The sequence below is a fragment of the Labrus bergylta genome, chromosome 2 (genome assembly GCF_963930695.1).
Source record: "Labrus bergylta chromosome 2, fLabBer1.1, whole genome shotgun sequence".
Lineage (NCBI taxonomy): Eukaryota > Metazoa > Chordata > Actinopteri > Labriformes > Labridae > Labrus > Labrus bergylta.
Genome location: NC_089196.1, coordinates 15,595,719 through 15,612,343, shown reverse-complemented (window position 1 = coordinate 15,612,343; position 16,625 = coordinate 15,595,719). Strand labels below are relative to the sequence as shown.

Here is a 16,625-nt window from a genome sequence, read left to right as displayed (position 1 = left end):
TGTTCTGCTGATGCTCTCTGTAGCTTCAGTGCTGCAGTGTGAGTTTGCAGATCCATGCCAACACCCAGGGGACTCAACTTAACTGCTGGGCCATTGACAGCTCCCCCTTCACTCACCACACATACAAACCGTTTTTTGTTAATTTCTGTCAAACTTTAAATTTTATAATATCTTTTTATTTATTTTGTCATTATGACATGTGACATCACCAACAAACACACACACACACACACACACACACACACACACACACACACACATACATACATATACACACACACACACACACACACACATACATACATATACACATACACATACACACACACACAAAGCAGTGTTCTCTGTTGATCCAAAGTGTGTCTGCTCTGAGCAAGATCGGAGCAACTATTGATTTTTGAAACTCAGGGTTATTGAGTTTAATCTGTGTACCTAAAAGGACCGCTGTAGATCGGTTCTTATGTCTTTCCTCAAGATGTATGTTGCAATTAAGTGGATCAGCAAACAGTCATTTGTCTGTATCAGCTGTTCTTAATGACTGTGAACACATGTGTCGTCAGCCCGTGACACCCAGGGGACTGTGCAACACACAAGCCCTTAACCTGTCCTCCAGCTACCATGTGATTTCTGTTTAATATCCTTAAAGGTGAAGCTAGAACAGGTTTAGCATCTCTTTTAATAAAGGTCTTCCAAGCTTGTTGGAGAGTGTTGCTGTAAATGAGACTGAATGTTTTGCACCGGATCATACATGTTTGGGGGGCTGAGGGTCATACAGGACAGGAATTACACGTGTCACACCCCTCCCTACAAATAGCTTCATGTTTAATAAATGAGTATGCCTCTGCAGCGTTAGCAGATTTCTGTTGTGATGTTGTGAGGATCTGGTGTTCAATATGCAGTATCGTATGTTGCTCAATTCCTTGTTATTTGAACCAACTATATGCAGCTGATGTCTACAAAAAAGCCTCATAGTTTCTCACTCTGTGTTGGAATATATTGTATACCATCTAAGATGCCGGCATATTAGGACAACAAATCCAAGTCCAATTTTGGACTCATTATTACCTCACACGGTTCACATTGGGGAGCGGTTGAGTCCAATTCATCTACAGCCACTGCTCCCAATGCTATAGTCCTCTGCTTCAAACACAGGGAACACCACAATTGACTAAATAAAGAACAACCTATAGAGGTTGCTGTTTGTCTGTTATGAGAACACGACTTACACTTTAATCCTGAAAATGGTGGATTTGTTGCAGTTACATTTTTACACAAACCTTTTGATGTTAGTTTGAAATCTTGCCATATGCATGACATTGGGAAGGGGACAGCAGAAAAGGAGATGGGAGGCTCCTGTCATGACCTTGTCCTTGGATAGATGGCTGCAGTAAGACTGAGAGAGATGAAAAATAGCAGGATTAATGCACAGGAAAAGTATCACAGAACAGCAAAATAAAATCAAATCTATATGAAAGATATGTGCATGTAGCCTATGTGTGTCCATTCCTATACAGCTGCAAGTGTGTCAGTGTACATTATTCAGGGGATGAATGTCAGGAGCTTCCCTTTTTTTTCCTCCTCTGTGGTATAGCCTATATTTAGAGCTTTCTGTGATCGAGACAATGAAAGAAAAGAAGAGCCCGGAGGTTGTGCTGAAGGTAGACAATAGAGGTTTCAGACAGCAAGGTAATGCATTGATGGAGGGATGACAGGGACACAGGAAGACTGATGAGTGGAGAGGAAAGGAAAGGAGTGGGCGAGAAAAGAGGGAGTCACCTTGAGAGGGGCAACCAGAAAATGGCTGTTCTGGCAGTCTCAAGGATGACTCAGCTGTTTGCTTGCTTTAGCCCTAAATGTGTGTGTCTCGGTGTGTTTGCATGTGATTATTGCTCTGTGCCAATGTAGCAAATGCAGATTTCTCTAAGTAGATTGCAGTCACAAGAGTTACACAAAATATATAAAGGATTTCCTACAACGTGTGTCTATGTTTGTCTGCATGGTTGAAAGGCCAATCACCCAAAGGAAACAAAAGAAGCACTTCACAGCTTGCTTAAAAAATAATCTAACGACTGAAGTTTCCAGAACACACCTGAACTTGGTCACAGCACTATCTGCTGGACAGTTAGCAAGCCTGCAGGTGTCTTACCTGATTTGTCCACAGGTGGCAGCAGAGCCACACTTCAACATTCAAAGTCTCTAATGTTTACTTCCTGTGTTAGCTCCTTTTAGACAAACGAGGGAAAGTTCAAACAAATCACCAGTAACTTCACGAAAAAGCGATATCATGTCCAGTAAAATGCACCCTACGTCTTCTCTATTAGATGGATGGATACAGGAAAACAACGAGTTGGTTAATACATTGAGGGTAGGTATTGAGCTGCCAAGTGTTTTGTCTTTCCAGCGTTAACTTGTATCTGATTAAGCTTGAAAACAAGTTGCAGTGGCAATATTTCTGTCCATTGGGGTTTTCTGTAATCAGAATTATAGCTGAAAGTAAATTATGTTGTATTATTACCAGAACTTGAAGATAATAAGTCATAATAATAGTAATTATTTGTTTTATGTCGGTAGTACTCCACACTTTAACAAAAAGTGAAAGTCCCGTTGAAATACTTTACTAAAATACAGGAGTATAAATAATAAATCATTTGAAACAATGTCCTATTTTTCTGTAGACCAAGTTCCTTAAAATTATACTCAGTTAAAGTTTGAGTGCTGACTTTTTGTAATTTTTCAACAGAAGGAGAGAGGAGAGGATGTCTTGACCGGAGACCATAACAAGACACATCTGAGGTGTTCCTCTGAGTTTGACAAACTTTTAAGGAAAATTCAAGGTCTGTCTTCTTCTTGATTCAAATGAGTTATTAAGAACAAGGGGAGGGTCAAGCTCTTACCTACCTAAGTATGTTATTCTTTCTCCTGCCTTCATTTTTCCATGTTTCTCCTTGCAGGTATCCCTCCTTGTGCAGATCACACACAGTTGGAGCTGACAGTGGTGTACAATGCCTGTGTTTGCTCTACTTCTCAGTCTTGTTTCTCTGAAGCTGAGTTGCTGCTCGTTCAAGCCACAGAGAGAGGTAGGCCTACCCTTTTTTTAAATCATATCAGAAAGTCTGATAGCAGAGGACAGGGGACTTAAAGCCACACATCAAGTTTCTTGTTAATTTGATGAATTACTCAACTCTATGTTTTTTTTACAGAATGCTTTATTTCTCTGAAGTTTTACAGGTGACAGAAGGTGATCATGATGCTTCAGACCATCTTGGGTTGTGGAAAAGCATTTTAAAATCAGCGGGAAGTATAGCTTTGAAATCCTGTGTGCTGCACCTTCTGTGTCTGCAGTGGGCAATATGGCTGGCCACCTGCCAGTTGAAAACTATTAACGAATTTAAGGTGAGATGTTGTGTAGGCTGTGTGTGCCCCCCCTCGATTTGATCTTCCACCATTGTTAGTCTGCTTTTACATGTTGGGTTGAGAGAGAGAGACATAGACAGACAGATGGACATCAACAACTTAAAAAAAGATATTTAGTTTTCATTTGTTTTATTGTTTTTCTCTGTACCAGGAAAACATAAAATGCAAATATAAATACATGCTTCAGTGTCGAGTCCCAAACTGTACGGGATAGTAGAGGCTTGACCTTGTATTTAACATTACAGTACAAAAAAACAATATTATTTGTCTACAAGTCTACTGTTACACCTATACAGCATCCTCAATAGCAGTAAAGATAAAATAAAAAATAAACAAGCAGCAGTATTTGTTTGTTTTTTGTTTGTTGTTGATATAAAGGTATTGTGAATTCAAATAAAAACTACAACTGTACTTCTTTCTGTGATGAAGGATGAGCTGTCCTCTGTGGTTGAGACTCTGTGTGCTGGAGTTGGGGGAGACAGGAGGAGCGACACAGGGAGAGAGTCCTCTGACACGCCACTTCTGCTGATGGACCCGAGACAGCTTTCTGAACTACTGCAGATCTGTACATTTATTGCACAGGGTCAGTAACTTTCTGCTTCTTATAGTCATCTCTACCTAATTTCAGATAACTTAAAATATTGCAAGTAGCTAAATGCAGAGCTAAAGTCTCGACTGCTCCGCTGTGCTTTCACTGTGGAGTCAGAATAGTGCGCAGACCAACCCAGTTTAAGGACAGGAACAAAAGAAAACAAACTGATGTGATGGGCCATGTATTTGAATGCTGCTTGTCAGAGCTTACTTTTAAATCAGAGTTAGCAATATTGGGGATGTATAAAAAAGAGTGTACCAGGCCTCTAAAAGCTTCATTTGCAAATATTTCTTCAAACTGAACACAAAGACGCATGGCAGCCTTGTATAAATAGTCCCTCTGTGTTGGTTGTATTGATTAATTGAACTCTGTATGTTTCATTTAGGTGCAGAAAGGTTAAGTGAAGGACAGAGTACAGAAGCACTTACTGGTCTTCAGACAGCATCCTTCTTGCCCGCTCCCAGAACTCTAGTAGCCTACACACACCTCCTGTCAGGCTCCTGCCTTGCCCATATGGTAACAACATGACCGAGTCAACACATACAGAGAATGAACATGCATCATACATGCATAATCAGAGGCTTGAGTATTTGCATGAACTGAGAGTGTGCATTTGTTTGCATTTATCTCCAGGCCCGCCCTCAGATGGCGTTGCAGTGTTTCAGGAAAGCATTGGAGACAGACTCACGGTGTGTGTCTGCTCTGTACCAGAGCATGCTCATCTACAGACAGCTGGGCAACACACAGGCTGAGATACAAGCTCTCCATTTGCTGCACTCAGTGAGTTACACAAACAGTCCAGGAAATGTCAAAAAAATTATTTTCCTTTTATTGTAGTAATATCATCCTTCAGTAGGTGAGTCAGTCAGTTTAGACCTATTCATGTGAGTGTAGGTCTGTGTACTGAAACATGAAACCTCTCTTGTCCGACAGACTTTGATGTTGCCCTGCACCATCGATCCTGCTCTGCCTGGTGCTTATCTCCTCTCTCCATCCTTACTGCTCTGCAGCCAATCACTGAACAGTCTGCTCTCGGTTCCCTCTGCCCTCTCTGTCCTTCACAGTCTGGCTCTGAAGTGTGTGATCCATGGGAGGTGAGATGGCCATCATTAGCTCAGTGTCTCTGTTCCTGTTTTTACTAGCACCTCACCATTACTTTGAAACAGTAAATATAGATACCGTACAGATTAAAATAGTCGAATCAGTGTGGTGTTAAGTGGGTGTGGTTGCTTTTTCTGTAGGGTGTCAGAGGGCGTGGAAAATTATTTGGATCTGCTGTTTGCCCTCCACTCAGAAAACCAACCTACAGTAAGACAAAAAAACACATTCAGCATAATTTACCATCAAGCTTTTCATCATTTTTTTGCATACTACAACTGTGAAAACTTTGACAACAATTATTGGGATACTGTGTGCTGTCTGTCAGTCTCAGGTGCATGTTGAGGTCCTACCCCTGCCCAGGTTGCCCAAGCTTTACCTGGAGGCCGGTTCTGCCTTGCTCATGGCCCTACGGCCCTCTGATTGCATGGCGCTGTGCGATGAAGTCATCAGCTCCACACTAGAGCTGCTGCCAGAGAAGGTGGTGTTAGAAGAGCAGGAGCAGAAATATGACGCTGAGACGAGAGGGGGTCCAGAGGGAGAGGACAGGGTGGAGATGATGCTCTGGGCTGGGGCTGCCTACCTGCTCCAAGGTCACTGTTACACACACCTAAAGGATTGGAAACAAGCTGTCACTCACTACACAAGGTACGCCTGATGACTATTTTTTTTTTTTAAATCTTTGTGATTTAAAACAAACCCATTAATATTTGACTCTGGATTTCAGGTGTATAAACCTCCTGATGAGGGTACGATTTAAACAGAGTGGTGAGTATATTACTTTTTCATGCTTTGGAGAGATGTTACACTTCTAATTCTAGCTACTTCAACTTTGTGCATTTATGTATGTGGTGTTCAATTACAGGTTTCCCACCACAGATTCCCAGTGCAGATATGGTTTGCAAGCAGAGAACAGATCTGTGTACTCTCCAAAGGTTGAAGGGGCTCTCGATAGCTGGACGAGGCATCAGCTTCACCCAGACAGACCAGCTAAAAGAGGCACTAAGAGACCTCCAGCTCAGCCTGCAAGCACTCCCAGGTACGCCCATTTCATCTGTTACCTAGAAATATATGCGTCTGAACTTTATGTCATAGGATTATTGCCAATGCACTGCAGCAAATTGTATAAGTAGAGGCATGTTTAAATAGGTCAGAAGCATTAAGAACTAAACCTGGGCATTATAAACTTTGATTTAATCAGTGTTTGTGAACTTTTAATTGGTTATTGATAGAATTATGATCTAAATAAATGTGAAACAAATTTTTCACAAATCTTCTCTCTTCTTTAATGATGAGCATGTGGTTAATAAATTGAAATAAACTGTAAGTATTATCTCTCCATCTTATCTCATCTATAAAAAAAATAAAATTACATCTACAATTCTGTCATGTAGGAACTTAATCACTTTTACATGAATGTAGCATAGCACTGTAGTAAATCTATGCCTGTGTAGTCTTTTTGTTAGATTATGCCATGATGAGAATTCTCCTCTCAGAGTGTATGAGTGCAGGGTTGTGGTGTGGTGAAGTGCTTTGGAGGCTGGGCAGAAGATCGGAGGCAGCAGCTTGTTGGGAAAAAACTTGGAGCCAAACCACATTATCTTCAGAAACGTAAACAGTTTGATTCTCATGATCTAATCACTGTATTCACTGTTCATGGTTTATACCAGTATCATTAAAGTTATATAAATACCAATAGAGTAACCTGTTTGATATGTGTTCTACTTCCACATGATGCACATCGTGTAAATGAGAGCATCAGTTGATTTTTGCACAATTTCATTTCAGGTGCTTAATGTCCCCTTGCACAGACGGCACGGGTTGTAGCTGCTGTATGCTAGCCACTCATAGTATTCAAATAGTGTACTGTGTGCCTTTTTTTCTAGGTCTGGCTAGAATGAGAAATAAATACATGAATAATTTCACTTGAGCTGTTGACATACAACTCATTAAGGATCATTTCTTAGTGTCTTTAAAGTATTAAGCACCAGTACCCAGTGGCCCAATTCTTGTGGCCATTTTTTTTTTTTCATCTGAAGCAGAGGATATTTTTTAATTGAAGATAAGCTCAAATGTATACAAGGAAGGTAAAAATCAGATCAACATTGCCTACTCAAAATGCACAGGCTCACACTCAAATAGGAAAAATAAACTGCAGTCTTTCTTAGTTGAATATAGACATAATCTGAATATCATCTGATTTATGATTTTAGGTTTAAAAAAAAAAAAATTGAAATTAAATTGAAGACCTGTGTAGGTTAATCAGTCTATTGTTGCTTAAGACCGTGTATTTATCATTCTGGGATTTTGCTCACCTTCTAAATGGTATTTGCTTTCATTTTTTCAGGTGTCTATCTGTGTACCTACAGGAACCTCAGACTGGCCCCTTGTTAGATTCTACCAAGCTGCGTTGCAGAATACAGGAACTTGGTCTTACCTTGCCTGCCAACAGAAAGACAAAAGGAGAATACCCTATCACTTACTGAACAGGATCAACTTTCTCTGTCCTGTGAACTGACACTCATACCAACAACAACAACAACCATGTATCTATTGCGACAATGAAATAAAACATCTTTGGAAAGAATATCCAGATTTTTAGACTATATAAAGTGGGTGGTACATTTAGTAGGTGGATTATGAAATATTAACGTAATTGCTTGCTTGATGTGACCTGTCGTGGCTGTAATTGACCTGTGGGTGTCTTAACTGCATTTAAAAAAGCAAAATGTGCCTTTGGATTGACAAAGTAAATCAAAAACAGTTGCTTACATTTTTGTTTATACTTTTCACGATTAGGCACATTACATACTACATGAGAAGATAGAATTTCTGCTTGTCTATTTGTCTATTTCTATTAAGTAGACGAATATAAGAATACATACTTTATTTTTAATTATTTGATTTGTTTTAGAATACATTCATGAATAAGTAAAACACATTTCCAGTTTTTTCTTTTAATTAACTCTTATGTTTCCACCTAATATTGTATGACTATTTTCAGCATAAGAAAAGAAAAACTGGTAATTCGTACGATTTACTCCTAAACTGTTTCTGTCAGGAGTGAGAGAAAAAAAAGCCTAGTATCTATCTGCTCCGCTCTTAAGTACCAACGCGGTACACGTTAATTGGACGACAGAACTTCGGCGACAGGCTGAAGTGACCAATAGGAGAGAAGATGACGACAAAAAGAACGCCCAATTAATTTGTAACTGGCCAAAGTGCCACAATAGTCCTGGTGACGTCAGACTCCGCGCTCCCTCATTGGTTGACGGGCAGCCTCCGGCCAATCAGAGCGACGGGTGCATCGAGCTCACGGTATAACAGTACAGAAGGGCAGGGAAACGGCTGTTTAGTCGAGTGAAATCACTGAGACCGTCGAGTAACGGAGACCCGGTTAAAACACATAGCTAGAATATCTATATTTATTCAAAGTAATCCAGGTGGACGACCATGGCTTCGGGAGGGGAGTAAGTAAATACACATCTCAAGTCATTTTAACACGTGTAACAAGCATCAGTGAAATGTCCTTTTTAAATGTTTAGTTTATTAAAGCTTTGGTTGCTAACGGAGGAGCTAACGGGGTCAGCTAGTTCAGCCTCCGCACTTAATGTGTCCGCTGATTCGGATAAACATCACCTCACTATCTTCTGACACTTGGCTTTTTTATTCGGATGAGGAAGAAGTGTCGGTAGTTGTCAAACTTGTCAGTAACGTGTGGTGTTGTGAATTAAACCAGCAGTGTGACAGCAGCGACGTGACAAAGCCCAGTCACTGCTGTCGTGTTTGAACGCTAATGTTAGCTTAGCAACAGTGTCAAGGCCAATAGCCATCCAGCATCACACACACACACACACACACACACGTTGGCCTAACCACCGTCAAATACCCTCTTCTTGTTGTGTTGTGCTTTGAATATTACACACTTATCACATCGTATCCGTGTGTAGTGAGTTACATATCTGTTAATAGTGAGCCACACTGCTAACTTCAGGGGCTAACTTAGCATGCTAACAGGGCTCGGGCTATCGATTCTAAATGATCGACAATTCTTGAGCTGTTATTCGCTCCTAGCTCAAAAGCGATTCATCATTTCTCCTGCTGGTTTCCTTATGTGGCGTATGGTAAATGTGACGTTTGTAAATTGTAGTCACGACACAGCTGTAAATGATAGTCTTGACTGTGGGGTAAACCGAGCAAGCTCACAAAGTTTTTTTTTTTTCGGATTCTTTTGCTGTGTCATCTGGGCTCCAGTTAGCCCAGGAGGCTAGCGTTAGCATGATATGAAAGGGAAACTACACAACAGGCCTGGAGTAGTCTGGAAGCATGCGACTACTTTCTGATACTAAACCTGATCTACTGGATTTTTTTAAAATGTTTGTTTATAAATAAACATTGTTGAACATGTGCGTGTTATAGTCGGTAGTCTTTGTAGCTAACGTTATTAAAGCTGGTTGTGTAAACGACCTGTTTACACGTACGGCTACAGAAATGCATTTTGTTGCTTTAATTTTTGTGTATGAACTATAAATTGATCATTCAGTTGGTTGTGAAAACATGGTGAAGAAGTAGATTTGATTTATTATTCTTCATGTATCAAATACTGTAATAAACAAAACTAACAAATGGTAGTTAAAATACTTACTGTATTATTTCAGTCCACTGTTTGTTTTAAATAATAAATAATCCTTTAAATTCTGATGGTTAGGGGGGTCTCAGTGTTGACCCCCCCCCCCCCCCACCCTGTACACATAGAGCTGTCATCTAAGTGGAGTTTAACAATCTTTTATTCAACCTGTGTAATCTATTCCTCCATTGTAGATCCAAAAATGATGATCTAGCCACTGCAATCCTAAAACAGAAGAACAGACCCAACAGACTGATTGTTGATGAATCCATCAATGAAGACAACAGCGTGGTCTCCCTTTCTCAGGTAGACTTTCTTTCCCTGATAATTCCAAACAATTTTCTTTTCAGATGGATCAGGTGTTTCGATAATTTTTCTAATCTGGATAATTCTAAGTTATGACGTTGAGATTCCTGTTGTCTCTTTTTAGACCAAGATGGATGAGCTACAGCTCTTCCGTGGAGACACAGTGCTGATGAAGGGAAAGAAGAGGAGGGAGACTGTGTGTATTGTGCTGTCTGACGACACCTGTTCAGATGAAAAGGTTCGCATGAACAGGGTGGTCCGCAACAATCTGAGGGTCCGACTGGGAGATGTCATCAGGTGGGAAATGTCCCCTTTCTAATACTTTCCACTGGGCTTTATAAAAGAAGTGGTGTTAACTTTGTTATCCTCTTCAGCATTCAGCCATGCCCTGATGTGAAGTACGGAAAGAGGATTCACGTCCTCCCAATAGACGACACTGTAGAGGGAATTACTGGAAACCTGTTTGAGGTCTACCTTAAGCCATACTTTCTTGAGGCTTACAGGCCAATCCGCAAAGGTGTGTATAATTTACCATTGTCCAGTGCAATATTAGATTTTGACCGGCAGGTCAATACACTTTTGCTGTGAACTACAAGAGAAATTAAATGAACTGTTTAATTTCTATGTGAAGGTGACATTTTCCTGGTCAGAGGTGGCATGCGTGCTGTGGAGTTCAAGGTGGTAGAGACTGATCCCTCTCCATACTGCATTGTTGCCCCTGACACAGTCATCCACTGTGAGGGAGAGCCAATCAGGAGAGAGGTGGGTGTTGGCACACGTATAACATTAATCCAAACAAAATTGCACTTAATGTTAACATCGTATTTATCAACACACAGGATGAGGAAGAGTCCCTGAATGAGGTGGGCTATGATGACATTGGAGGAGTGAGGAAGCAATTGGCCCAGATCAAAGAGATGGTGGAGCTTCCTCTCAGACACCCTGCACTGTTCAAGGCCATAGGAGTCAAGGTATGACACACTAATTGAAGAATATTTAAAGGCATCTGGCCTTTATTACAGATCTATGGAGAGTCTGTGGAAAAAAAAACAAGTTATTAATACAAGTACAAATATAAGGTTCAAAATCCTAATAATACTAATTTCACAAAAAATACCTCTTGCATTAATTTAGGTGATAATTTGCAAACCCGCTTGGGTAGAAATGGCTTATAGAAAAACACAAGCTTGCTAGTTTGTTCTCATCTTCTACACCTTCTTTGCTGTTATACTATGTTTAGTGTCTGAGATGCAGTATATTAAGTGTCTCATGCCAGAGTAAAGCTGAGGTAAAGGATGTCCCTCATTGTATGGAGGCCTCTGTTGTTCACTGCTATTTTGCTTGTGTCAGAATCAGAAATACTTACTAATCCCAGGGGGAAACTAAGTTTGACTTTTAGTTTGTAAAAAGCAGACATCAATGAGTGACTTACTCGGTATTTAAAGAATTTTAGTCTGCTTTTGTTGTATAATAAAAATAATGTGCAAGATAAATAAATTTAATTTTAACCTTTTTTTTTTCATGTTTTCAGCCCCCACGTGGAATCTTGCTTTATGGACCCCCTGGAACGGGAAAGACTTTGATTGCCAGAGCCGTAGCCAATGAAACTGGAGCTTTCTTCTTCCTGATTAATGGTGCAAACATCAGTTTAACCTATTCTCTGTAAAGTTAATTCCTAATTTGGTCATTTTATGATTATGCATTAAGCCTTGTTCTAAAAGCACTAAGCAGTGCATCTGGGATTTGTGCATGTTACAGCACCAATGTTACTGTATGTCCATGTCAAAAACTGACATCAAAAGCTTGGATGACTAAACTTTATTTATGGCAAAACAATACTTCTTGTATTGTAACAATACTACTCTCAAAATGCTCCAAAAAGCTTGATTTGCATGTTAGAATAGCTACAGTTTTCCTCTGGAGAATCCCTCCTCCCCAGATCCCCTTTCCTTCATTATCTTTTGTATCTTGTCATACTTACAGTTTTTGAGTTTGCTAAAGAACACCAGCAAACAGTTATTTGAATTGCATGCAATGGTCTGGATTTGAGGTCCCAGATGTAAAAAAGCAAGGTCATATCCGTCGTCCTCGATCTTGAGCTTTGAAAAATAAATATTTCAGTTATGTTTCTTAGAGAACACCATTCAAAATGACAGGGGCTCATGTAGTGAGTGACTTGTTTTATATGTTGAAAATTTCAGTCAGAATATTTATTTTCCCTGAGTGCAACTAGGATGTCTTACTTTTTGGGAAAGGTTGTCTCTTTCCTTGATCAAGATTTCAGAAAATATTTTCTCGGTCTGGTTAAAATTTTGCTTATTTTTTCAATGTATTGAATTATGTCTCAGACATACCTTAATCTTTATCTATTACTAAATTGTCTTTTCTGTGATTTGCACATGTTTTAAAGTAGTAAAAGTGTGAGCTTAAGGTTCCTTTTGAAAACAAAATGCTTGACTCTCCATTTTAGGTCCTGAGATAATGAGTAAGTTGGCAGGAGAGAGCGAGAGTAACCTGAGAAAGGCCTTCGAGGAAGCAGAGAAGAATGCTCCTGCCATCATCTTTATCGATGAGCTTGATGCGATCGCTCCGAAGAGAGAGAAGGTGAGCAGGAAGAGATGAGCAGTAAATGTACAGAACCTGTTTTGAAAATAACTTAATAAGCGATTGGATTTTCAGACATTGGAAAATAAATGTTAATGTTGTTGTGACGTTTAGTATAACAATGCTCTTTTTTTTTTTTTTTTTTCCTTTGCAGACTCATGGAGAGGTGGAGAGGCGCATTGTTTCCCAGCTGCTGACTCTTATGGATGGACTGAAGCAGAGGGCTCATGTCATCGTCATGGCTGCCACCAACAGACCCAACAGCATCGACCCAGCTCTCAGGAGATTCGGTAAGTTGTGTCTTTTAAGCATGCAATAACAAAGGTGACTTAGAGTGACTTAGCATAGAGTCACATCTATACATAAAGTAATCAAATGTAATGTACACAGTTTTTTTTTTTTTAAATTTCTTCCTACTCTTATTGTTTCACATTGTTTTATCCTTCATTTTTGTCTGCACTGTTAGCAACAGACATGTAGTTAATTATTGTAGTTTTGTTGTCACTGTCAACCCTGCAGTGCTTTAAAGGCTCACAACAAGTCTTAATTTAAGATCAGTTTATATAAATATGTTAAAGTGCTCTAAACATTGCATAGACATATACAGTAGCTTGTTTTCCAAGAATATTGAGTCTTGTTGCTCTGCTGATCTGCATTCATGGCTCATCCTAAGCAGTTTAAAATAATTTGAGTTGTTGCCTTTCAAAGCTACTATATGCAATACTCTTGATAGACCATTAGAGAGGTTTCCAGCGGGCTGTACTTAAGATGATCTTAAGGTGTGTCTGGTTTGTGTATTTTTGCTCATCTCTTTCATTTGGACTAATCGGTTTGTTTTTAAAAACCAATACCTCCAGGGCGTTTCGATAGGGAAGTGGACATCGGCATCCCTGATGCTACTGGCAGACTGGAGATCCTCCAGATTCACACGAAGAACATGAAACTGGCTGATGATGTTGACTTGGAACAGGTCTGTGCACATTATTGACACAACAAAACAATTAACTTCTATGTAGAGAGGGAGTCACGTGGTTATTGTTATTACTGACTAACTTCCCTCTCAGAAAACACAGCTAATTTAACATCATATTAGAGTAAATGTCTCATAGTATTCATGATCATGTTAATTTATAATGAAAGTGTTATGAGTGTGTGATACAGGACAGGGTTCTATCATTGTATTATGTCAACCTGTCTCTTTAGGTAGCCAATGAAACTCACGGCCATGTGGGTGCAGATCTGGCTGCTCTCTGCTCTGAGGCTGCTCTGCAGGCCATCAGGAAGAAGATGGACCTGATCGACCTTGAGGATGAGACCATCGACGCTGAAGTCATGAACTCTCTTGCTGTCACTATGGATGACTTCAAGGTAACAGATGTAATACGGTCTGTGGGATTGTGGTTCTATAAAAGCCTTCTGAGCCTCTTACTAACATGTTTGATGTTGTGCTGCAGTGGGCCCTGAGCCAGAGTAACCCATCTGCACTAAGGGAGACGATTGTTGAGGTTCCCAACATCACCTGGGAGGACATTGGCGGTCTGGATGATGTCAAGAGGGAGCTGCAGGAGTTGGTGCAGGTATGAACCTCACCCTGAAGTAAAAGCCCATCTAGAAATGGAAGTTTATCTGGAAAAATGTTCTTTACTTACAGTGTCTCTATTCATCTTCTTAAATCCAGTACCCAGTGGAGCACCCAGACAAGTTCCTGAAGTTTGGCATGACCCCCTCCAAAGGTGTGCTGTTCTATGGCCCCCCTGGTTGTGGTAAGACTCTGCTGGCCAAAGCCATTGCCAATGAGTGCCAGGCAAATTTCATCTCCATCAAAGGCCCAGAGCTGCTCACCATGTGGTTTGGAGAGTCTGAGGCCAATGTCAGAGAGATCTTTGACAAGGTAAACTTTTTTTTTTTTTTGTGTCTTTCACAGAACTATGGTGTGGAAAAAAAATAAAGTTGTACATTTATTCTGAAGAAAAACCAACATGCTTCAGTGTTTGTAACTAATAAAACTCTACAAATGAATCTTTACAATGTTGTAACGTAATTTTTTTTGCCTGTGTAATATTTTCAGGCTCGTCAAGCAGCCCCCTGTGTTCTCTTCTTTGATGAGTTGGACTCCATAGCTAAGGCTCGTGGGGGTAATGTGGGCGACGGTGGTGGAGCAGCTGACAGGGTCATCAACCAGATCCTGACTGAGATGGACGGAATGTCCAGCAAGAAGAATGTCTTCATCATCGGAGCCACAAACAGACCAGACATCATCGACCCTGCCATCCTGAGACCCGGCCGTTTGGATCAGCTCATCTACATCCCCCTGCCCGACGAGAAGAGCAGGATGAGCATCCTGAAGGCCAACCTCCGCAAGAGCCCTATCAGCAAGGTGACCGCACCGCCACAAACAGTTTCGCTCACAGAAGCAGAAAGATGTCTTTGTATATCTCACACCAGATTACTTTACAGTTCAGGTGTTTGGTGTTATCAGGGATACTGTCAGATGTCAGAGTCATGACACTCTTCAACATAAACTGGAAGATGTAGATCAGAGTTGAGCTGAAGAGCATCCTTAACCTTTTTGTGTTATTTGTTAATTTAAAGGATGTGGACCTGGACTTCCTTGCGAAGATGACCAATGGCTTCTCCGGAGCCGATCTGACAGAGATCTGCCAGCGGGCGTGTAAGCTGGCCATCAGGGAGAGCATCGAGAACGAGATCCGCAGAGAGAGGGAGAGGCAGACCAACCCATCAGCCATGGTCAGTGTCTTCTGTCCCCTTCTTTACCTCCGCACACTGCTACCACTTCAACTCTTTTCAAGTAAATAACCACCTTCTGTCTGTTTTTTTTTTTTTATTCACAGGAGGTGGAGGAGGATGATCCTGTTCCAGAGATCAGGAAGGACCACTTTGAGGAGGCGATGCGATTTGCTCGTCGCTCCGTCAGTGATAATGACATTCGCAAATATGAGATGTTTGCTCAGACGCTGCAGCAGAGCCGGGGCTTTGGCAGCTTCAGGTACAATGTTAAACATTTAGTATTAGCATGAGCGTTGCTATGTGTTTCTGAAACCAGTCTCCTCTGCTGTAATTTAAAAGATCTGTTTGTAAAGAGGTTATTAACACCAGAGGTCATTTCTTAGATTGACTGAGGTGTGAAGTTAAAGGCCCCAAATATATCCGCTTTTGACAAAGTACCAAGCAGTACTAGTCATTGCAATAGTCCCCTACAGGTTTATGATTTATATAACAAAGATCATGATCATTATGATAAAAATACTTTGTCTTTGTTTCAGGTTTCCCTCCAGTGCAGCAGGTGGCAGCGGTCCCACCACTGGCTCTGGAGGAACTGGCAGTGGTCCAGTGTTCAACGAAGACAACGACGATGACCTTTACGGATAAATGTACACTGCCCCACGGTGGTCAGTACTGGGATCACACCTGTACAAATTCTCACCTGATTCCACATTTTTAGGACTTTGTGCTTCTTTCATGTGTTCCTTTTTTTTGTATGACTTCCCTTGGAGAAAGCATGTAGCCGCTTGGTTTGCCCTGGCTTTGATGTGGGTGGGGGTAGGGGATGTTGGAAATGGAAGGTGAGTGACTGATGCTGACTGGGGAGGGAGGGTTTGGGGGGGGCTTTGTTGAGTGGCCTCATTCTCAGTATATCACAACCAACATGAATGGCTTTAGTGATGGGATTCTATGCTAGACTATAAGAAAGAAAAGAAAAAAACATATTGCTAATGACTTCCTCTTTTTTTTTTTTAAATAAACAGTAGCATATAATGTATTACAAATTTGTCAAGGTTATGTTGTTGAAAATAAAATCTCACAAAATGGAAGTGTTATTCTGTGTCTGAACCTTTTTTTTTTTTTTATTGAGTTATAGTACATTCAGTCTGATTTACAATATTTTCCAATAATATCAATGCCATATGTATCCTGTGTTAGATTCACTTTCTGATAATCAAGAGCAAATCAACTTGACATTTT

At 40.5% G+C, this 16,625-nt stretch overlaps 2 protein-coding genes across 4 annotated transcripts; both read left to right on the top strand.

Annotated features, from left to right (window-relative positions):
• The first annotated feature begins 302 nt into the window (after window positions 1–302).
• On the top strand, window positions 303–7,691 carry fancg (FA complementation group G). Of its 3 annotated transcripts, none has more exons than XM_065965833.1 (14): window positions 303–2,365; window positions 2,744–2,834; window positions 2,952–3,077; window positions 3,221–3,393; window positions 3,844–3,997; window positions 4,392–4,522; window positions 4,640–4,786; window positions 4,940–5,100; window positions 5,248–5,314; window positions 5,433–5,752; window positions 5,832–5,872; window positions 5,970–6,143; window positions 6,601–6,715; window positions 7,452–7,691. In XM_065965833.1, exons 1-14 carry the CDS (start codon window positions 2,285–2,287, stop codon window positions 7,588–7,590), a joined length of 1,920 nt encoding a protein of 639 aa, XP_065821905.1. In that variant the 5' UTR covers window positions 303–2,284; the 3' UTR covers window positions 7,591–7,691. The 3 variants fall into 3 exon arrangements, with proteins under 3 accessions (XP_065821905.1, XP_065821912.1, XP_020505575.2); XM_065965840.1 differs by having other exon boundaries at window positions 2,741–2,834; window positions 4,398–4,522; XM_020649919.3 differs by having other exon boundaries at window positions 2,741–2,834.
• Window positions 7,692–8,416: 725 nt separating this feature from the next.
• Window positions 8,417–16,480, top strand: vcp (valosin containing protein). The gene is made up of 17 exons (XM_020649887.3): window positions 8,417–8,574; window positions 9,926–10,037; window positions 10,162–10,334; window positions 10,412–10,554; window positions 10,669–10,799; window positions 10,877–11,008; window positions 11,569–11,671; window positions 12,508–12,641; window positions 12,796–12,931; window positions 13,499–13,611; window positions 13,845–14,009; window positions 14,096–14,218; window positions 14,320–14,532; window positions 14,710–15,018; window positions 15,234–15,389; window positions 15,494–15,648; window positions 15,926–16,480. The coding sequence occupies exons 1-17, from the start codon at window positions 8,558–8,560 to the stop codon at window positions 16,029–16,031; spliced, it is 2,421 nt and encodes an 806-aa protein (XP_020505543.1). The 5' UTR covers window positions 8,417–8,557; the 3' UTR covers window positions 16,032–16,480.
• The last annotated feature ends 145 nt before the right edge of the window (window positions 16,481–16,625 follow it).